Source organism: Somniosus microcephalus, unplaced genomic scaffold, assembly GCF_052327205.1.
Source record: "Somniosus microcephalus isolate GS21.2 unplaced genomic scaffold, FLI_Smic_1.0 unresolved_chr2, whole genome shotgun sequence".
NCBI classification, from domain to species: domain Eukaryota; kingdom Metazoa; phylum Chordata; class Chondrichthyes; order Squaliformes; family Somniosidae; genus Somniosus; species Somniosus microcephalus.
Genome location: NW_028225180.1, coordinates 87,426,217 through 87,448,716, shown reverse-complemented (window position 1 = coordinate 87,448,716; position 22,500 = coordinate 87,426,217). Strand labels below are relative to the sequence as shown.

The window sequence follows — 22,500 nt, the reverse complement described above, 5'->3', positions numbered from 1 at the left end:
CGTTCTTTAAAACCGACCTCTTTGACCAAGCTTTTGGTCACCTGCCCTAATCCTTTGCCTCGATCTCTGTCATTGCCTCAGTGACGCATTGGGAAGCGCTCAAGGAAGTTTTAACACTTTAAAGGGCTCTGTACAACGGTGAGTTGTTCCTGAGTGGGTATTGGCAGAGTGACCGATCTGGACTGAGTGGGTATTGGTGGAGTGACCGATCTGGGCGGAGTGGGTATTGACGGAGTGACCGATCTGGACTGAGTGGGTATTGACGGAGTGACCGATTTGGGCGGAGTGGGTATTGATGGAGTGACGGATCTGGACTGAGTGGGTATTGGTGGAGTGACCGATCTGGACTGAGTGGGTATTGGTGGAGTGACCGATCTGGACTGAGTGGGTATTGGTGGAGTGACCGATCTGGGCGGAGTGGGTATTGGCGGAATGACCGATCTAGACTGAGTGGGTATTGGCGGAGTGACCGATCTGGACTGAGTGGGTATTGGTGGAGTGACCGATCTGGGCGGAGTGGGTATTGGTGGAGTGACCGATCTGGGCGGAGTGGGTATTGACGGAGTGACCGATCTGGACTGAGTGGGTATTGACGGAGTGACCGATCTGGACTGAGTGGGTATTGATGGAGTGACCGATCTGGACACAGTGGGTATTGGTGGAGTGACCGATCTGGAGTGAGTGGGTATTGACGGAGTGACCGATCTGGACTGAGTGGGTATTGGTGGAGTGACCGATCTGGGCGGAGTGGGTATTGACGGAGTGACCGATCTGGACTGAGTGGGTATTGACGGAGTGACCGATCTGGACTGAGTGGGTATTGACGGAGTGACCGATCTGGACACAGTGGGTATTGGTGGAGTGACCGATCTGGAGTGAGTGGGTATTGACGGAGTGACCGATCTGGACTGAGTGGGTATTGGTGGAGTGACCGATCTGGAGTGAGTGGGTATTGACGGAGTGACCGATCTGGAGTGAGTGGGTATTGGTGGAGTGACCGATCTGGAGTGAGTGGGTATTGACGGAGTGACCGATCTGGGCGGAGTGGGTATTGACGGAGTGACCGATCTGGACTGAGTGGGTATTGGTGGAGTGACTGATCTGGGCGGAGTGGGTATTGGTGGAGTGACCGATCTGGAGTGAGTGGGTATTGACGGAGTGACCGATCTGGAGGGAGTGGGTATTGGTGGAGTGACCGATCTGGGCGGAGTGGGTATTGGTGGAGTGACCGATCTGGGCGGAGTGGGTATTGACGGAGTGACCGATCTGGACACAGTGGATATTGACGGAGTGACCGATCTGGGCTGAGTGGGTATTGACGGAGTGACCGATCTGGACACAATGGGTATTGGCGGAGTGACCGATCTGGGCGGAGTGGGTATTGGCGGAGTGACCGATCTGGGCACAGTGGGTATTGGCGGAGTGACCGATCTGGGCGGAGTGGGTATTGGCGGAGTGACCGATCTGGGCACAGTGGGTATTGGTGGAGTGACCGATCTGGAGTGAGTGGGTATTGGCGGAGTGACCGATCTGGGCACAGTGGGTATTGGTGGAGTGACCGATCTGGGCGGAGTGGGTATTGGCGGAGTGACCGATCTGGGCACAGTGGGTATTGGTGGAGTGACCAATCTGGGCGGAGTGGGTATTGGCGGAGTGACCGATCTGGGCACAGTGGGTATTGGTGGAGTGACCGATCTGGAGTGAGTGGGTATTGGCGGAGTGACCGATCTGGGCACAGTGGGTATTGGTGGAGTGACCGATCTGGGCGGAGTGGGTATTGGCGGAGTGACCGATCTGGGCACAGTGGGTATTGGTGGAGTGACCGATCTGGAGTGAGTGGGTATTGACGGAGTGACCGATCTGGAGTGAGTGGGTATTGACGGAGTGACCGATCTGGAGTGAGTGGGTATTGGTGGAGTGACGGATCTGGGCACAGTGGGTATTGACGGAGTGACCGATCTGGGCGGAGTGGGTATTGGTGGAGTGACCGATCTGGAGTGAGTGGGTATTGGCGGAGTGACCGATCTGGGCTGAGTGGGTATTGACGGAGTGACCGATCTTGAGTGAGTGGGTATTGGTGGAGTGACCGATCTGGGCACAGTGGGTATTGATGGAGTGACCGATCTGGACTGAGTGGGTATTGACGGAGTGACCGATCTTGAGTGAGTGGGTATTGGTGGAGTGACCGATCTGGGCTGAGTGGGTATTGGTGGAGTGACCGATCTGGGCACAGTGGGTATTGGTGGAGTGACCGATCTGGACTGAGTGGGTATTGGTGGAGTGACCGATCTGGGCACAGTGGGTATTGATGGAGTGACCGATCTGGACTGAGTGGGTATTGACGGAGTGACCGATCTGGAGTGAGTGGGTATTGGTGGAGTGACCGATCTGGGCTGTGTCTGAATGAGCTGGGCCGTGGGTAATTTCTGCCTCTGTCGAGACGATGATCGTGAATGTACAGGGGTTGGGCGTTGGGACGTAGATGCACAGTGTGACTCAGCACTTTCAAACCTAGTTCCTGGATGAACGAGATAAGCAGCAAGACTTTGTCGCTGTACAGTATCATTTCTATCGCTTCTTTGTCCTTTTTTACAAGAGCTGGTTTCTTCGAAAGAATGTGCTCATATATCCTTTCCTGATTTTTCAAATCAAGACTCCTGGGGGAGAGGCCCGAGGTGGAGCAGGCATGCTACTGTTAGCCTCAGGACCCCAGGGGACTTGGGGAGGGGGGGGTGGTGTGAATACTCAGCCGGGTAACTGAGATGATTGACCAGTTAATATTGGCCCCAGGACACCGGGGGAGGAGTACTCCCCTGCTCTGCTTCCATTTGCAGCCGTGGGATCTTTTACGTCCACCTGAGAGGGCAGACGGTTCCTCGGTTTAAAGTCTCATCTGAAAGACGGCACCTCCGACAGTGCGGCGCTCCCTCAGTACTGCCCCTCCGACAGTGCGGCACTCCCTCAATACCGCCCCTCCGACAGTGCGGCGCTCCCTCAGTACTGCCCCTCCGACAGTGCGGCGCTCCCTCAGTACCGCCCCTCCGACAGTGCGGCGCTCCCTCAGTACCGCCCCTCCGACAGTGCGGCGCTCCCTCAGTACCGCCCCCTCCGACAGTGCGGCGCTCCCTCAGTACCGCCCCTCCGACAGTGCGGCGCTCCCTCAGTACCGCCCCTCCGACAGTGCGGCGCTCCCTCAGTACCGCCCCTCCGACAGTGCGGCGCTCCCTCAGTACCGCCCCTCCGACAGTGCGGCGCTCCCTCAGTACCGCCCCTCCGACAGTGCGGCGCTCCCTCAGTACCGCCCCTCCGACAGTGCGGCGCTCCCTCAGTACCGCCCCTCCGACAGTGCGGCGCTCCCTCAGTGCCGCCCCTCCGACAGTGCGGCGCTCCCTCAATGCCGCCCCTCCGACAGTGCGGCGCTCCCTCAGTACCGCCCCTCCGACAGTGCGGCGCTCCCTCAGTACCGCCCCTCCGACAGTGCGGCGCTCCCTCAGTACTGCCCCTCCGACAGTGCGGCACTCCCTCAGTACCGCCCCTCCGACAGTGCGGCGCTCCCTCAGTACCGCCCCTCCGACAGTGCGGCGCTCCCTCAGTACTGCCCCTCCGACAGTGCGGCGCTCCCTCAGTACCGCCCCTCCGACAGTGCGGCGCTCCCTCAGTACTGCCCCTCCGACAGTGCGGCGCTCCCTCAGTACCGCCCCTCCGACAGTGCCGCGCTCCCTCAGTACCGCTCCTCCGACAGTGCGGCGCTCCCTCAGTACCGCCCCTCCGACAGTGCGGCGCTCCCTCAGTACCGCCCCTCCGACAGTGCGGCGCTCCCTCAGTACCGCCCCTCCGACAGTGCGGCGCTCCCTCAGTACCGCCCCTCCGACAGTGCGGCGCTCCCTCAGTACTGCCCCTCCCACAGTGCGGCGCTCCCTCAGTACCGCCCCTTCGACAGTGCGGCGCTCCCTCAGTACTGGCACTGGGAGTGTCGGCCTGCGTTGTGGGCTCAAGTCTCTGGAGTGGGGGCTCGAAACCACGATCTTTTAGGAACATGGAAACAGGAGGAGGCTATTCAGCCCCTCGAGTGTGTTCTGCCATTCAGTGTGATCATGGCTGATCTGTATCCTAACTCCAGCTACGTGCCTTGGCTCCGTGTCACTTGTAATGGCCTTACCCATCACCCCCTGTGCTCACTGCCCCGTGTCCTAACTCGCACCCAGTCCCGTTCACCCATCACCCCCTGTGCTCGCTGCCCCGTGTCCTAACTCACACCCAGTCCCGTTCACCCATCACCCCCTGTGCTCGCTGCCCCGTGTCCTAACTCGCACCCAGTCCCGTTCACCCATCACCCCCTGTGCTCACTGCCCCGTGTCCTAACTCGCACCCAGTCCCGTTCACCCATCACCCCCTGTGCTCACTGCCCCGTGTCCTAACTCGCACCCAGTCCCGTTCACCCATCACCCCCTGTGCTCACTGCCCCGTGTCCTAACTCGCACCCAGTCCCGTTCACCCATCACCCCCTGTGCTCACTGCCCCGTGTCCTAACTCACACCCAGTCCCGTTCACCCATCACCCCCTGTGCTCGCTGCCCCGTGTCCTAACTCGCACCCAGTCCCGTTCACCCATCACCCCCTGTGCTCGCTGCCCCGTGTCCTAACTCGCACCCAGTCCCGTTCACCCATCACCCCCTGTGCTCACTGCCCCGTGTCCTAACTCGCACCCAGTCCCGTTCACCCATCACCCCCTGTGCTCACTGCCCCGTGTCCTAACTCGCACCCAGTCCCGTTCACCCATCACCCCCTGTGCTCACTGCCCCGTGTCCTAACTCGCACCCAGTCCCGTTCACCCATCACCCCCTGTGCTCACTGCCCCGTGTCCTAACTCACACCCAGTCCCGTTCACCCATCACCCCCTGTGCTCACTGACCTACATTGGCTCCCGGTCCGGCAACGCCTCGATTTTAAAATTCTCATCCTGATGTTCAAATCTCTCCGTGGCCTCTTCGCCCCCCTCCCTATCTCTGTAACCTCCTCCAGCCCCTACAACCCTCCCTATCTTTGTAACCTCCTCCAGCCCTACAACCCTCCCTATCTCTGTAACCTCCTCCAGCCCCTACAATCCTCCCTATGTCTGTAACCTCCTCCAGCCCCTACACCCCTCCCTATCTCTCTAACCTCCTCCAGCCCCTACAACCCTCCCTATCTCTGTAACCTCCTCCAGCCCCTACACCCCTCCCTATCTCTGTAACCTCCTCCAGCCCCTACACCCCTCCCTATCTCTGTAACCTCCTCCAGCCCCTACAACCCTCCCTATCTCTGTAACCTCCTCCAGCCCCTACACCCCTCCCTATCTCTGTAACCTCCTCCAGCCCCTACAACCCTCCCTATCTCTGTAACCTCCTCCAGCCCCTACACCCCTCCCTATCTCTGTAACCTCCTCCAGCCCTGCAACCCCCCGAGATCTCTGCGCTCCTCCAATTCTGGCCACTTGCACATCCCCCGATTTCCATCGCTCCACCATTGGCGGCCGTGCCTTCAGCCGCCTGGGCCCCGAGCTCTGGAATTCCCTCCCTAAACCTCTCCGCCTCTCTCTCCTCCTTTAAGACGCTGCTTAAAACCGACCTCTCTGACCCACCTGATGCTCGCCTCTCCCTAATATCTCCTTATGTGGCTCGGGGTGAAATTGTGTCTCTTGCGCTCCTGTGAAGCAGCTTAGGACTTTAAAGACGCTGTGTAAATGCCAGTGCTTGTGTCGTTTTGAACTGTCGAGCAATAAGAGAACGTGGATTCATAGAACGATACAGCAGAGATGGAGGCCATTCGGCCCTTTGTGCCTGTGCTAGCTCATTGGTAGAACAGGAGGTGGAATGGTTTCCTTGGAGCGGCAGGACTGGGATGGATTGTTTCTGGCTCGGAGACCTTCATTAATATAGCCTTGCTGTCAGTGCTGAAATGCCTGTGTGTTCATTAGCACCTTGTTTGTTGGGTAACTGTGACTCTTGAAACACGCTCTTCAACAACATTGCGTGACTAACAAGCTATGGATGGTATGTGGGTGGACTTGTTCTCCAAGTTTAACAGCTGCACTTGTCTCACTGTGGGACGTGTCCTCAGTATCTGTTGTTTGTCTCCAGTAGACTTGAGCTCGCTCTACACTGTCCCCATCAAACACTCCCAGGGCAGGTACAGCACGGGTTAGATACAGAGTAAAGCTTCCTCTACACTGTCCCATCAAACACTCCCAGGGCAGTTACAGCACGGGTTAGATACAGAGTAAAGCTCCCTCTACACTGTCCCCATCAAACACTCCCAGGGCAGGTACAGCACGGGTTAGATACAGAGTAAAGCTCCCTCTACACTGTCCCCATCAAACACTCCCAGGGCAGGTACAGCACGGGTTAGATACAGAGTAAAGCTCCCTCTACACTGTCCCATCAAACACTCCCAGGGCAGGTACAGCACGGGTTAGATACAGAGTAAAGCTCCCTCTACACTGTCCCATCAAACACTCCCAGGGCAGGTACAGCACGGGTTAGATACAGAGTAAAGCTCCCTCTACACTGTCCCATCAAACACTCCCAGGGCAGGTACAGCACGGGTTAGATACAGAGTAAAGCTCCCTCTACACTGTCCCATCAAACACTCCCAGGGCAGGTACAGCACGGGTTAGATACAGAGTAAAGCTCCCTCTACACTGTCCCATCAAACACTCCCAGGGCAGGTACAGCACGGGTTAGATACAGAGTAAAGCTCCCTCTACACTGTCCCATCAAACACTCCCAGGGCAGGTACAGCACGGGTTAGATACAGAGTAAAGCTCCCTCTACACTGTCCCATCAAACACTCCCAGGGCAGGTACAGCACGGGTTAGATACAGAGTAAAGCTCCCTCTACACTGTCCCATCAAACACTCCCAGGGCAGGTACAGCACGGGTTAGATACAGAGTAAAGCTCCCTCTACACTGTCCCATCAAACACTCCCAGGGCAGGTACAGCACGGGTTAGATACAGAGTAAAGCTCCCTCTACACTGTCCCATCAAACACTCCCAGGGCAGGTGCAGCACGGGTTAGATACAGAGTAAAGCTCGCTCTACACTGTCCCATCACACACTCCCCGGGCAGGTACAGCACGGATTAGATACAGAGTAAAGCTCCCTCTACACTGTCCCATCAAACACTCCCAGTTCTCAATACCAAGCGCCTTCCCTTTCACTGTACGGAGTCCCTTTAGACCCTGTTCAGTCTCTCTGACAGTGAGACACTCCCTTGCATACCCGACGGAATTTAACCGTTCTCGCTCTAACTAGAGCTCCCAGGCACAAGGATGGTGGCATCTCGACTGCTTTGAGTGGGATGTTGGATAACCAGCTGTCCCCATCCCTTCCGTTTCGCCCTCCCCCTCCCCCCCCCCCCCCCCCCCCCCACCCCCCGCCACACACTGCCAGTGACATCACCCTTCAATGGGACTTTGGGACAGCTGTACCGGGGTCTGTTAGGGCAGGGGGTTCAGGCTGACGTCACTGTTTATATAAACAGTTGCTGAAATTGTGGTCCTGTTCCAACATCTGCTGACCGTCGGCCGGGTTTTAAATCTGTTCAGCTGTCTAAACAGTTTGTGACGGTAAAATGCTGGCTTCCGACTACACCAGCCCCCCGCTGTGTGGGGCCATGAGTCTCTCACGCTCCGCACCTCCTCCCAGCTGTCTGAAGTCAGCGATTCGCTTTCCCCAACCATCATACCCTGATTTTAGTTCCAACACCTCCGACACACACTGACTCTCACTGGGGTATGGGTTCCACACACACTGACTCTCACTGGGGTACGGGTTCCACAAACTCTGACTCTCACTGGGGTACGGGTTCCACACCCACTGACTCTCACTGGGGTACGGGTTCCACACACACTGACTCTCACTGGGGTACGGGTTCCACACACACTGACTCTCACTGGGGTACGGGTTCCACACACACTGACTCTGACTGGGGTACGGGTTCCACACACACTGACTCTCACTGGGGTACGGGTTCCACACACACTGACTCTCACTGGGGTACGGGTTCCACACACACTGACTCTCACTGGGGTACGGGTTCCACACACACTGACTCTCACTGGGGTACGGGTTCCACACACACTGACTCTCACTGGGGTACGGGTTCCACACACACTGACTCTCACTGGGGTTCGGGTTCCACACACACTGACTCTCACTGGGGTACGGGTTCCACACACACTGACTCTCACTGGGGTACGGGTTCCACACACACTGACTCTCACTGGGGTACGGGTTCCACACACACTGACTCTCACTGGGGTACGGGTTCCACACACACTGACTCTCACTGGGGTACGGGTTCCACACACACTGACTCTCTCTGGGGTACGGGTTCCACACACACTGACTCTCACTGGGGTACGGGTTCCACACACACTGACTCTCACTTCTCATCCTTGTGTTCAAATCCCTCCATGGCCTCCTCGCCCCTCCCTATCTCGGTAACCTCCTCCAGCCCCTACAACCCTCCCTATCTCTGTAACCTCCTCCAGCCCCTACAACCCCCCGAGATCTCTGCGCTGCTCCAATTCTGGCCTCTTGCGCATCCCCCGATTTCCATCGCTCCACCATTGGCGGCCGTGCCTTCAGCCCCTGGGCCCCGAGCTCTGGAATTCCCTGCCTAAACCTCTCCGCCTCTCTCTCCTCCTTTAAGACGCTCCTTAAAACCGACCTCTTTCACCAAGCTTTTGGTCGCCTGTCCTAATATCTCCTGATGTGGCTCGGGGTCAAATTTTGGTTGATTTACGCTCCTGTGAGGCGCTTTGGGACGTTTTACTACATTAAAGGCGCGGGGTAACCGCCAGATGTTTTGCTGTCGAGCACTTCAGGATGTCCTGAGGAGGTGAAAGGGGCTGTCAAAGCTCCTGGAGGCGCTGAGGTGTGTACTAGAGCCAAGAGGCACGCAATGAAATGGCGGCTCGGATCTCTGGCCGCTTCTGGTTGAGCAGCCCTGGTATTACGCTGTCTGACTGGGAATGACAGCTCGCAGTGCGATTCAGACCTCAGAGGTGTCGGGAACACCAGACGACGGGCTTTGACGGGCAAATAATTCTTTGGTGACACATTGCAGCTGAACCGGTTGCCGGTCCCCCCCCTCCGATCCCGACCTCTTTCATTGTGCAACATTGCTTCTTGTTCGACGGCTTGCTCTAATGCCTTTTGCTGAGTACCTGTGCTCCGAGGCAGCTGAACTGTTCGTCATCCGGAATCTGCCTGTGCACTCTTTCTTTACATCTTTACTCACTCCCTGGAGTAACTGTGTTCAGTTCTGGGCCCCGCACCTCAGATTCACCAGAACAATACCCGGGACTAAAAGGGTTAAATTCCGAGGACAGGTTGCACAGACTGGGCTTGTATTCCCTCGAGTTTAGAAGATTAAGGGGTGATCTCATCAAGGTGTTTGAGATGATTAAAGGATTCGATCGGGTCGAGAGAGAGAAACTATTTCCTCTGGTGGGGGGAGTCCAGAACAAGGGGGCAGAACCTTCAAATTAGAGCCAGGCCGTTCAGGGGTGATGTCAGGAAGCACTTCTTCACACAAAGGGGGGCGGAAATCTGGAACTTTTTTTTTGTTCGTTTATGGGATGTGGGCGTCGCTGGCGAGGCCCAGCATTTATTGCCCATCCCTAGTTGCCCCTTGAGAAGGTGGTGGTGAGCCGCCTTCTTGAACCGCTGCAGTCCGTGTGGTGAAGGTGCTCCCACAGTGCTGTTAGGGAGGGAGTTCCAGGATTTTGACCCAGCGACGATGAAGGAACGGCCGATATATTTCCAAGTCAGGATGGTGTGTGACTTGGAGGGGAACTTGGAGGTGGTGGTGTTCCCATGCGCCTGCTGCCCTTGTCCTTCTAGGTGGTGGAGGTCGCGGGTTTGGGAGGTGCTGCCGAAGAAGCCTTGGCGAGTTGCTGCAGTGCATCTTGTAGATGGTACACACTGCAGCCACGGTGCGCCGGTGGTGGAGGGAGTGAGTGTTTAAGGTGGTGGATGGGGTGCCGATCAATTGTCCTGGATGGTGTTGAGCTTCTTGAGTGTTGTTGGAGCTGCACTCATCCAGGCAAGTGGAGAGTATTCCATCACACTCCTGACTTGTGCCTTGTAGATGGTGGAAAGGCTTTGGGGAGTCAGGAGGTGAGACACTCGCCGCAGAATACCCAGCCTCTGACCTGCTCTTGTAGTCACAGTATTTATGTGGCTGGTCCAGTTAAGTTTCTGGTCAATGGTGACCCCCAGGATGTTGATGGTGGGGGATTCGGTGATGGTAATGCCGTTGAATGTCAAGAGGAGGTGGTTAGACTCTCGCTTGTTGGAGATAATCATTGCCTGGCAATTCTATGGCACAAATGTTACCTGCCACTTATCAGCCAATCCTGAATGTTGTCCAGGTCTTGATGCATGCGGGCATGGACTGCTTCATTATCTGTGGAGTTGTGAATGGCGCTGAACACTGTGCAGTCATCAGTGAACATCCCCATTTCTGACCTTATGTTGGAGGGAAAGTCATTGCTGAAGCAGCTGAAGATGGTTGGGCCTAGGACACTCCCCTGAGGAACTCCTGCAGCGATGTCCTGGGGCTGAGATGATTGACCTCCAACCACCACAACCATCTTCCTTTGTGCTAGTTATGACTCCAGCCAGTGGAGAGTTTTCCCCCCCGATTCCCATTGACTTCAGTTTTACTAGGGCTCCTTGATGCCAGACTCGGTCAAATGCTGCCTTGATGTCAAGGGCCGTCACTCTCACCTCACCTCTGGAATTCAGCTCCTTTGTCCATGTTTGGACCAAGGCTGTAATGAGGTCAGGAGCCGAGTGGTCTTGGTGGAACCCAAACTGGGCATCAGTGAGTAGGTTATTGCTGAGTAAGTGCCGCTTGATAGCACTGTCCATCTCTCCCAAAAAGCTGTTGAGGCTGGGGGGTGCGGGCATCAATTGGGAATTTCAAAACTGAGATTGATAGATTTTTGTTGGGTAAAGGTATTAAGGGAAATGGAACCAAGGCTGGTAGATGGAGTTAAGATACAGATCAGCCGTGATCGAATAGAATGGTGGAACAGGGTCGAGGGGATGAATGGCCTCTTCCAGTTCCTATTTTATATTTATGGCCTTGAGGGGCTGAATCTCACTTGGGGGCTGGTTGGTGTTGGGTTTAACTTGATGTGGAGCAAGTCCCTTCTTCCTGGGTGAGCCCTAGCCCTCAGTACCGCCCCTCCGATGGCGCGGCGCTCCCTCGGTACCGCCCCTCCGACGGGGCGGCGCTCCCTCGGTACCGCCCCTCCGACGGCGCGGCGCTCCCTCGGTACAGCCCCTCCGACGGCGCGGCGCTCCCTCGGTACCGCCCCTCCGACGGCGCGGCGCTCCCTCGGTACCGCCCCCTCCGACGGCGCGGCGCTCCCTCGGTACCGCCCCCCTCCGACGGCGCGGCGCTCCCTCGGTCCCGCCCCTCCGAGGGCGCGGCGCTCCCTCGGTCCCGCCCCTCCGAGGGCGCGGCGCTCCCTCGGTCCCGCCCCTCCGAGGGCGCGGCGCTCCCTCGGTCCCGCCCCTCCGAGGGCGCGGCGCTCCCTCGGTCCCGCCCCTCCGAGGGCGCGGCGCTCCCTCGGTCCCGCCCCTCCGACAGTGCGGCGCTCCCTCAGTACCGCCCCTCCGACAGTGCGGCACTCCCTCAATACCGCCCCTCCGACAGTGCGGCGCTCCCTCAGTACCGCCCCTCCGACAGTGCGGCGCTCCCTCAGTACCGCCCCTCCGACAGTGCGGCGCTCCCTCAGTACCGCCCCTCCGACAGTGCCGCGCTCCCTCAGTACCGCTCCTCCGACAGTGCGGCGCTCCCTCAGTACCGCCCCTCCGACAGTGCGGCGCTCCCTCAGTACCGCCCCTCCGACAGTGCGGCGCTCCCTCAGTACCGCCCCTCCGACAGTGCGGCGCTCCCTCAGTACCGCCCCTCCGACAGTGCGGCGCTCCCTCAGTACTGCCCCTCCCACAGTGCGGCGCTCCCTCAGTACCGCCCCTTCGACAGTGCGGCGCTCCCTCAGTACTGGCACTGGGAGTGTCGGCCTGCGTTGTGGGCTCAAGTCTCTGGAGTGGGGGCTCGAAACCACGATCTTTTAGGAACATGGAAACAGGAGGAGGCTATTCAGCCCCTCGAGTGTGTTCTGCCATTCAGTGTGATCATGGCTGATCTGTATCCTAACTCCAGCTACGTGCCTTGGCTCCGTGTCACTTGTAATGGCCTTACCCATCACCCCCTGTGCTCACTGCCCCGTGTCCTAACTCGCACCCAGTCCCGTTCACCCATCACCCCCTGTGCTCACTGCCCCGTGTCCTAACTCACCCAGTCCCGTTCACCCATCACCCCCTGTGCTCACTGCCCCGTGTCCTAACTCGCACCCAGTCCCGTTCACCCATCACCCCCTGTGCTCACTGCCCCGTGTCCTAACTCACACCCAGTCCCGTTCACCCATCACCCCCTGTGCTCGCTGCCCCGTGTCCTAACTCACACCCAGTCCCGTTCACCCATCACCCCCTGTGCTCGCTGCCCCGTGTCCTAACTCACACCCAGTCCCGTTCACCCATCACCCCCTGTGCTCGCTGCCCCGTGTCTTAACTCGCACCCAGTCCCGTTCACCCATCACCCCCTGTGCTCGCTGCCCCGTGTCCTAACTCGCACCCAGTCCCGTTCACCCATCACCCCCTGTGCTCACTGCCCCGTGTCCTAACTCGCACCCAGTCCCGTTCACCCATCACCCCCTGTGCTCACTGCCCCGTGTCCTAACTCGCACCCAGTCCCGTTCACCCATCACCCCCTGTGCTCACTGCCCCGTGTCCTAACTCGCACCCAGTCCCGTTCACCCATCACCCCCTGTGCTCACTGCCCCGTGTCCTAACTCACACCCAGTCCCGTTCACCCATCACCCCCTGTGCTCACTGACCTACATTGGCTCCCGGTCCGGCAACGCCTCGATTTTAAAATTCTCATCCTGATGTTCAAATCTCTCCGTGGCCTCTTCGCCCCCCTCCCTATCTCTGTAACCTCCTCCAGCCCCTACAACCCTCCCTATCTTTGTAACCTCCTCCAGCCCTACAACCCTCCCTATCTCTGTAACCTCCTCCAGCCCCTACAATCCTCCCTATGTCTGTAACCTCCTCCAGCCCCTACACCCCTCCCTATCTCTCTAACCTCCTCCAGCCCCTACAACCCTCCCTATCTCTGTAACCTCCTCCAGCCCCTACAACCCTCCCTATCTCTGTAACCTCCTCCAGCCCCTACAACCCTCCCTATCTCTGTAACCTCCTCCAGCCCCTACACCCCTCCCTATCTCTGTAACCTCCTCCAGCCCCTACAACCCTCCCTATCTCTGTAACCTCCTCCAGCCCCTACACCCCTCCCTATCTCTGTAACCTCCTCCAGCCCTGCAACCCCCCGAGATCTCTGCGCTCCTCCAATTCTGGCCACTTGCACATCCCCCGATTTCCATCGCTCCACCATTGGCGGCCGTGCCTTCAGCCGCCTGGGCCCCGAGCTCTGGAATTCCCTCCCTAAACCTCTCCGCCTCTCTCTCCTCCTTTAAGACGCTGCTTAAAACCGACCTCTCTGACCCACCTGATGCTCGCCTCTCCCTAATATCTCCTTATGTGGCTCGGGGTGAAATTGTGTCTCTTGCGCTCCTGTGAAGCAGCTTAGGACTTTAAAGACGCTGTGTAAATGCCAGTGCTTGTGTCGTTTTGAACTGTCGAGCAATAAGAGAACGTGGATTCATAGAACGATACAGCAGAGATGGAGGCCATTCGGCCCTTTGTGCCTGTGCTAGCTCATTGGTAGAACAGGAGGTGGAATGGTTTCCTTGGAGCGGCAGGACTGGGATGGATTGTTTCTGGCTCGGAGACCTTCATTAATATAGCCTTGCTGTCAGTGCTGAAATGCCTGTGTGTTCATTAGCACCTTGTTTGTTGGGTAACTGTGACTCTTGAAACACGCTCTTCAACAACATTGCGTGACTAACAAGCTATGGATGGTATGTGGGTGGACTTGTTCTCCAAGTTTAACAGCTGCACTTGTCTCACTGTGGGACGTGTCCTCAGTATCTGTTGTTTGTCTCCAGTAGACTTGAGCTCGCTCTACACTGTCCCCATCAAACACTCCCAGGGCAGGTACAGCACGGGTTAGATACAGAGTAAAGCTTCCTCTACACTGTCCCATCAAACACTCCCAGGGCAGTTACAGCACGGGTTAGATACAGAGTAAAGCTCCCTCTACACTGTCCCCATCAAACACTCCCAGGGCAGGTACAGCACGGGTTAGATACAGAGTAAAGCTCCCTCTACACTGTCCCCATCAAACACTCCCAGGGCAGGTACAGCACGGGTTAGATACAGAGTAAAGCTCCCTCTACACTGTCCCATCAAACACTCCCAGGGCAGGTACAGCACAGGTTAGATACAGAGTAAAGCTCCCTCTACACTGTCCCATCAAACACTCCCAGGGCAGGTACAGCACGGGTTAGATACAGAGTAAAGCTCCCTCTACACTGTCCCATCAAACACTCCCAGGGCAGGTACAGCACGGGTTAGATACAGAGTAAAGCTCCCTCTACACTGTCCCATCAAACACTCCCAGGGCAGGTACAGCACGGGTTAGATACAGAGTAAAGCTCCCTCTACACTGTCCCATCAAACACTCCCAGGGCAGGTACAGCACGGGTTAGATACAGAGTAAAGCTCCCTCTACACTGTCCCATCAAACACTCCCAGGGCAGGTACAGCACGGGTTAGATACAGAGTAAAGCTCCCTCTACACTGTCCCATCAAACACTCCCAGGGCAGGTACAGCACGGGTTAGATACAGAGTAAAGCTCCCTCTACACTGTCCCATCAAACACTCCCAGGGCAGGTACAGCACGGATTAGATACAGAGTAAAGCTCCCTCTACACTGTCCCATCAAACACTCCCAGTTCTCAATACCAAGCGCCTTCCCTTTCACTGTACGGAGTCCCTTTAGACCCTGTTCAGTCTCTCTGACAGTGAGACACTCCCTTGCATACCCGACGGAATTTAACCGTTCTCGCTCTAACTAGAGCTCCCAGGCACAAGGATGGTGGCATCTCGACTGCTTTGAGTGGGATGTTGGATAACCAGCTGTCCCCATCCCTTCCGTTTCGCCCTCCCCCTCTCCCCCCCCCCCCCCCCCCCCCACCCCCCGCCACACACTGCCAGTGACATCACCCTTCAATGGGACTTTGGGACAGCTGTACCGGGGTCTGTTAGGGCAGGGGGTTCAGGCTGACGTCACTGTTTATATAAACAGTTGCTGAAATTGTGGTCCTGTTCCAACATCTGCTGACCGTCGGCCGGGTTTTAAATCTGTTCAGCTGTCTAAACAGTTTGTGACGGTAAAATGCTGGCTTCCGACTACACCAGCCCCCCGCTGTGTGGGGCCATGAGTCTCTCACGCTCCGCACCTCCTCCCAGCTGTCTGAAGTCAGCGATTCGCTTTCCCCAACCATCATACCCTGATTTTAGTTCCAACACCTCCGACACACACTGACTCTCACTGGGGTATGGGTTCCACACACACTGACTCTCACTGGGGTACGGGTTCCACAAACTCTGACTCTCACTGGGGTACGGGTTCCACACCCACTGACTCTCACTGGGGTACAGGTTCCACACACACTGACTCTCACTGGGGTATGGGTTCCACACACACTGACTCTCACTGGGGTACGGGTTCCACACACACTGACTCTCACTGGGGTACGGGTTCCACACACACTGACTCTCACTGGGGTACGGGTTCCACACACACTGACTCTGACTGGGGTACGGGTTCCACACACACTGACTCTCACTGGGGTATGGGTTCCACACACACTGACTCTCACTGGGGTACGGGTTCCACACACACTGACTCTCACTGGGGTACGGGTTCCACACACACTGACTCTCACTGGGGTACGGGTTCCACACACACTGACTCTCACTGGGGTACGGGTTCCACACACACTGACTCTCACTGGGGTACGGGTTCCACACACACTGACTCTCACTGGGGTTCGGGTTCCACACACACTGACTCTCACTGGGGTACGGGTTCCACACACACTGACTCTCACTGGGGTACGGGTTCCACACACACTGACTCTCACTGGGGTACGGGTTCCACACACACTGACTCTCACTGGGGTACGGGTTCCACACACACTGACTCTCACTGGGGTACGGGTTCCACACACACTGACTCTCACTTCTCATCCTTGTGTTCAAATCCCTCCATGGCCTCCTCGCCCCTCCCTATCTCGGTAACCTCCTCCAGCCCCTACAACCCTCCCTATCTCTGTAACCTCCTCCAGCCCCTACAACCCCCCGAGATCTCTGCGCTGCTCCAATTCTGGCCTCTTGCGCATCCCCCGATTTCCATCGCTCCACCATTGGCGGCCGTGCCTTCAGCCCCTGGGCCCCGAGCTCTGGAATTCCCTGCCTAAACCTCTCCGCCTCTCTCTCCTCCTTTAAGACGCTCCTTAAAACCGACCTCTTTCACCAAGCTTTTGGTCGCCTGTCCTAATATCTCCTGATGTGGCTCGGGGTCAAATTTTGGTTGATTTACGCTCCTGTGAGGCGCTTTGGGACGTTTTACTACATTAAAGGCGCGGGGTAACCGCCAGATGTTTTGCTGTCGAGCACTTCAGGATGTCCTGAGGAGGTGAAAGGGGCTGTCAAAGCTCCTGGAGGCGCTGAGGTGTGTACTAGAGCCAAGAGGCACGCAATGAAATGGCGGCTCGGATCTCTGGCCGCTTCTGGTTGAGCAGCCCTGGTATTACGCTGTCTGACTGGGAATGACAGCTCGCAGTGCGATTCAGACCTCAGAGGTGTCGGGAACACCAGACGACGGGCTTTGACGGGCAAATAATTCTTTGGTGACACATTGCAGCTGAACCGGTTGCCGGTCCCCCCCCTCCGATCCCGACCTCTTTCATTGTGCAACATTGCTTCTTGTTCGACGGCTTGCTCTAATGCCTTTTGCTGAGTACCTGTGCTCCGAGGCAGCTGAACTGTTCGTCATCCGGAATCTGCCTGTGCACTCTTTCTTTACATCTTTACTCACTCCCTGGAGTAACTGTGTTCAGTTCTGGGCCCCGCACCTCAGATTCACCAGAACAATACCCGGGACTAAAAGGGTTAAATTCCGAGGACAGGTTGCACAGACTGGGCTTGTATTCCCTCGAGTTTAGAAGATTAAGGGGTGATCTCATCAAGGTGTTTGAGATGATTAAAGGATTCGATCGGGTCGAGAGAGAGAAACTATTTCCTCTGGTGGGGGGAGTCCAGAACAAGGGGGCAGAACCTTCAAATTAGAGCCAGGCCGTTCAGGGGTGATGTCAGGAAGCACTTCTTCACACAAAGGGGGGCGGAAATCTGGAACTTTTTTTTTGTTCGTTTATGGGATGTGGGCGTCGCTGGCGAGGCCCAGCATTTATTGCCCATCCCTAGTTGCCCCTTGAGAAGGTGGTGGTGAGCCGCCTTCTTGAACCGCTGCAGTCCGTGTGGTGAAGGTGCTCCCACAGTGCTGTTAGGGAGGGAGTTCCAGGATTTTGACCCAGCGACGATGAAGGAACGGCCGATATATTTCCAAGTCAGGATGGTGTGTGACTTGGAGGGGAACTTGGAGGTGGTGGTGTTCCCATGCGCCTGCTGCCCTTGTCCTTCTAGGTGGTGGAGGTCGCGGGTTTGGGAGGTGCTGCCGAAGAAGCCTTGGCGAGTTGCTGCAGTGCATCTTGTAGATGGTACACACTGCAGCCACGGTGCGCCGGTGGTGGAGGGAGTGAGTGTTTAAGGTGGTGGATGGGGTGCCGATCAATTGTCCTGGATGGTGTTGAGCTTCTTGAGTGTTGTTGGAGCTGCACTCATCCAGGCAAGTGGAGAGTATTCCATCACACTCCTGACTTGTGCCTTGTAGATGGTGGAAAGGCTTTGGGGAGTCAGGAGGTGAGACACTCGCCGCAGAATACCCAGCCTCTGACCTGCTCTTGTAGTCACAGTATTTATGTGGCTGGTCCAGTTAAGTTTCTGGTCAATGGTGACCCCCAGGATGTTGATGGTGGGGGATTCGGTGATGGTAATGCCGTTGAATGTCAAGAGGAGGTGGTTAGACTCTCGCTTGTTGGAGATAATCATTGCCTGGCAATTCTATGGCACAAATGTTACCTGCCACTTATCAGCCAATCCTGAATGTTGTCCAGGTCTTGATGCATGCGGGCATGGACTGCTTCATTATCTGTGGAGTTGTGAATGGCGCTGAACACTGTGCAGTCATCAGTGAACATCCCCATTTCTGACCTTATGTTGGAGGGAAAGTCATTGCTGAAGCAGCTGAAGATGGTTGGGCCTAGGACACTCCCCTGAGGAACTCCTGCAGCGATGTCCTGGGGCTGAGATGATTGACCTCCAACCACCACAACCATCTTCCTTTGTGCTAGTTATGACTCCAGCCAGTGGAGAGTTTTCCCCCCCGATTCCCATTGACTTCAGTTTTACTAGGGCTCCTTGATGCCAGACTCGGTCAAATGCTGCCTTGATGTCAAGGGCCGTCACTCTCACCTCACCTCTGGAATTCAGCTCCTTTGTCCATGTTTGGACCAAGGCTGTAATGAGGTCAGGAGCCGAGTGGTCTTGGTGGAACCCAAACTGGGCATCAGTGAGTAGGTTATTGCTGAGTAAGTGCCGCTTGATAGCACTGTCCATCTCTCCCAAAAAGCTGTTGAGGCTGGGGGGTGCGGGCATCAATTGGGAATTTCAAAACTGAGATTGATAGATTTTTGTTGGGTAAAGGTATTAAGGGAAATGGAACCAAGGCTGGTAGATGGAGTTAAGATACAGATCAGCCGTGATCGAATAGAATGGTGGAACAGGGTCGAGGGGATGAATGGCCTCTTCCAGTTCCTATTTTATATTTATGGCCTTGAGGGGCTGAATCTCACTTGGGGGCTGGTTGGTGTTGGGTTTAACTTGATGTGGAGCAAGTCCCTTCTTCCTGGGTGAGCCCTAGCCCTCAGTACCCGCCCCTCCGATGGCGCGGCGCTCCCTCGGTACCGCCCCTCCGACGGGGCGGCGCTCCCTCGGTACCGCCCCTCCGACGGGGCGGCGCTCCCTCGGTACCGCCCCTCCGACGGCGCGGCGCTCCCTCGGTACAGCCCCTCCGACGGCGCGGCGCTCCCTCGGTACCGCCCCTCCGACGGCGCGGCGCTCCCTCGGTACCGCCCCCTCCGACGGCGCGGCGCTCCCTCGGTACCCGCCCCCTCCGACGGCGCGGCGCTCCCTCGGTCCCGCCCCTCCGAGGGCGCGGCGCTCCCTCGGTCCCGCCCCTCCGAGGGCGCGGCGCTCCCTCGGTCCCGCCCCTCCGAGGGCGCGGCGCTCCCTCGGTCCCGCCCCTCCGACGGGGCGGCGCTCCCTCGGTACAGCCCCTCCGACGGGGCGGCGCTCCCTCGGTCCCGCCCCTCCGACGGGGCGGCGCTCCCTCGGTCCCCGCCCCTCCGAGGGCGCGGCGCTCCCTCGGTCCCGCCTCTCCGAGGGCGCGGCGCTCCCTCGGTCCCGCCCCTCCGAGGGCGCGGCGCTCCCTCGGTCCCGCCCCTCCGAGGGCGCGGCGCTCCCTCGGTCCCGCCCCTCCGAGGGCGCGGCGCTCCCTCGGTCCCGCCCCTCCGAGGGCGCGGCGCTCCCTCGGTCCCGCCCCTCCGAGGGCGCGGCGCTCCCTCGGTCCCGCCCCTCCGAGGGCGCGGCGCTCCCTCGGTCCCGCCCCTCCGAGGGCGCGGCCCTCCCTCGGTCCCGGCCCTCCCTCGGTCCCGCCCCTCCGAGGGCGCGGCGCTCCCTCGGTCCCGCCCCTCCGAGGGCGCGGCGCTCCCTCGGTCCCGCCCCTCCGAGGGCGCGGCGCTCCCTCGGTCCCGCCCCTCCGAGGGCGCGGCGCTCCCTCGGTCCCGCCCCTCCGAGGGCGCGGCGCTCCCTCGGTCCCGCCCCTCCGAGGGCGCGGCGCTCCCTCGGTCCCGCCCCTCCGAGGGCGCGGCGCTCCCTCGGTCCCGCCCCTCCGACGGCGCGGCGCTCCCTCGGTCCCGCCCCTCCGACGGCGCGGCGCTCCCTCGGTCCCGCCCCTCCGACGGCGCGGCGCTCCCTCGGTCCCGCCCCTCCGACGGCGCGGCGCTCCCTCGGTCCCGCCCCTCCGACGGCGAGGCGCTCCCTCGGTCCCGCCCCTCCGACGGCGCGGCGCTCCCTCGGTCCCGCCCCTCCGACGGCGCGGCGCTCCCTCAGTACTGGCACCGGGGGGAGTGTCGGCCTGGATTATGGGGCTCAGGCCTCCTGAATGGGCCTCAAACCTACGACCTTCTGACTCCGAGGTGAGGGAGAGAGAGAGCTATCGGCCGAATGGCCTCTTTCTGTGCCGCAGAATACTCTCCATTCCCCATAAGTCCTCTTTGGGGTCCTCGGGGCAAATTGCAGTCAGAACGTCCCTGCTCCTGATCACCATCCAGTGGCCCCCCTGGTAGAACAGGTCCGTGGGTGTCGTGCAGGGACCGGATTGAGCGACGCTCCCCATGGTCGAATGCCTCACCGACACTTGGTGTTTGGGGAGGGATCCCCAGAAGGTGGCAGGCGCCCTTGGTACCCGTACCCCACTGAGAGTCCGTCACAGACTGGTGAGAGAGGGGTAGGCTTGGGGGCTGGCGTGGGAGCTCCTGATTCAGCCAAGTTTTGGTTAACCCCCAACTTCTCCTGTTTCTCTTCCAGGACCCGGTGAACAGGACGCTCGTCACTCTCCGCGTGGATCCGCAGGGATTCTTCCTGTACTGGACGGGGCAGAACAATGTAAGTTGGAACCGTCTAACCCTGTGCTGTACCTGCCCTGGGAGTGTTTGATGGGGACAGTGTAGAGGGAGCTTTACTCTGTATCTAACCCGTGCTGTACCTGCCCTGGGAGTGTTTGATGGGGACAGTGTAGAGGGAGCTTTACTCTGTATCTAACCCGTGCTGTGCCTGCCCTGGGAGTGTTTGATGGACAGTGTAGAGGGAGCTTTACTCTGTATCTAACCCGTGCTGTACCTGCCCTGGCAGTGTTTGATGGGACAGTGTAGAGGGAGCTTTACTCTGTATCTAACCCGTGCTGTACCTGCCCTGGGAGTGTTTGATGTGACAGTGTAGAGGGAGCTTTACTCTGTATCTAACCTGTGCTGTACCTGCCCTGGGAGTGTTTGATGGGGACAGTGCAGAGGGAGCTTTACTCTGTATCTAACCTGTGCTGTACCTGCCCTGGGAGTGTTTGATGGGACAGTGTAGAGGGAGCTTTACTCTGTATCTAACCCGTGCTGTACCTGCCCTGGGAGTGTTTGATGGGACAGTGTAGAGGGAGCTTTACTCTGTATCTAACCCGTGCTGTGCCTGCCCTGGGAGTGTTTGACGGGACAGTGTAGAGGGAGCTTTACTCTGTATCTAACCCGTGCTGTACCTGCCCTGGGAGTGTTTGATGGGACAGTGTAGCGGGAGCTTTACTCTGTATCTAACCTGTGCTGTACCTGCCCTGGGAGTGTTTGATGGGACAGTGCAGAGGGAGCTTTACTCTGTATCTAACCCCGTGCTGTACCTGCCCTGGGAGTGTTTGATGGGACAGTGTAGAGGGAGCTTTACTCTGTATCTAAACTGTGCTGTACCTGCCCTGGAAGTGTTTGACGGGACCGTGTAGAGTGTGTTTCCTAGTGTGGGAGATTTAAGGTTAAGCTTTTGGAGAGGCATTGCTCAAGGCCTCAGTCCTCTCGCGTGTCTGGCTGGAAGTGTTTGGGTCGGAGGTTACGAGCTATATTACTTGGAAAAGGAAACAATCAGCTTTTGAAGTTGAAAGACTTGTTGCTCCTGATTTCAGTTGAGTCATTTGGATGAGAAGAGGGAGGGCGAGATTTTGAAGTCACATGTTGGCCTTGTTGCCTTGGTAAGGCCTAGCCCATAGCCGGAGCCTTTCGCTTCTCTCCCTTCACCCCCTCCTATCGCAACAGTGACCACACTTCAAGAAAAGTACCTCATTGGCTGTGAAGAGCTTTGGGATGTCCTGAGGAGGTGAAAGGTGCGGGAGAAATGGGAGTTCTCGCTCATCTTTCGGCCCACTGCCCTGGTGTCCGGGCCCCAGATTTGACAGATTTTCCGATGTCGGTTGCTAAGGGCAAAGTTCGCTGTGCAGCGTATTTTCCTCCCAGATAAAGCCGGTTGCTGTCACGTGGCGATATCGAGACTGCACAGTGGCCCCAGAGGATGTAAACAGGAACAGTAAACGCAGATTGGGAAATGTCCTGGTGTGTCAATCACCATGGCTCACACCCCGGTACCCACGGTGACTTAGCGACGGTTACTCATGAACTGCTTGAGGTCTTGATCAGGGAACTGGAACAGTCTCTCTCTCTGCCTCTCTCTGTCTCTCTCTCTCTCTCTCTCTGTCTCTCTCTCTAT

The 22,500-nt window shown here is 57.8% G+C and overlaps 1 protein-coding gene across 1 annotated transcript in view; it reads right to left on the bottom strand.

Annotated features, from left to right (window-relative positions):
- The window catches only part of LOC147092968 (uncharacterized), a 31,645-nt gene extending 11,040 nt beyond the window's left edge, over positions 1-20,605 (bottom strand). Inside the window, exons 1-2 of the mRNA XM_085976399.1 lie at positions 20,461-20,605; positions 3,201-3,898 (exon numbers count right to left, since the gene is read on the bottom strand). Coding sequence (XP_085832525.1) covers positions 3,201-3,898; positions 20,461-20,605 — 843 coding nt within the window. The remainder of the gene's footprint in view (positions 1-3,200; positions 3,899-20,460) is intronic.
- Positions 20,606-22,500: the final 1,895 nt, after the last annotated feature.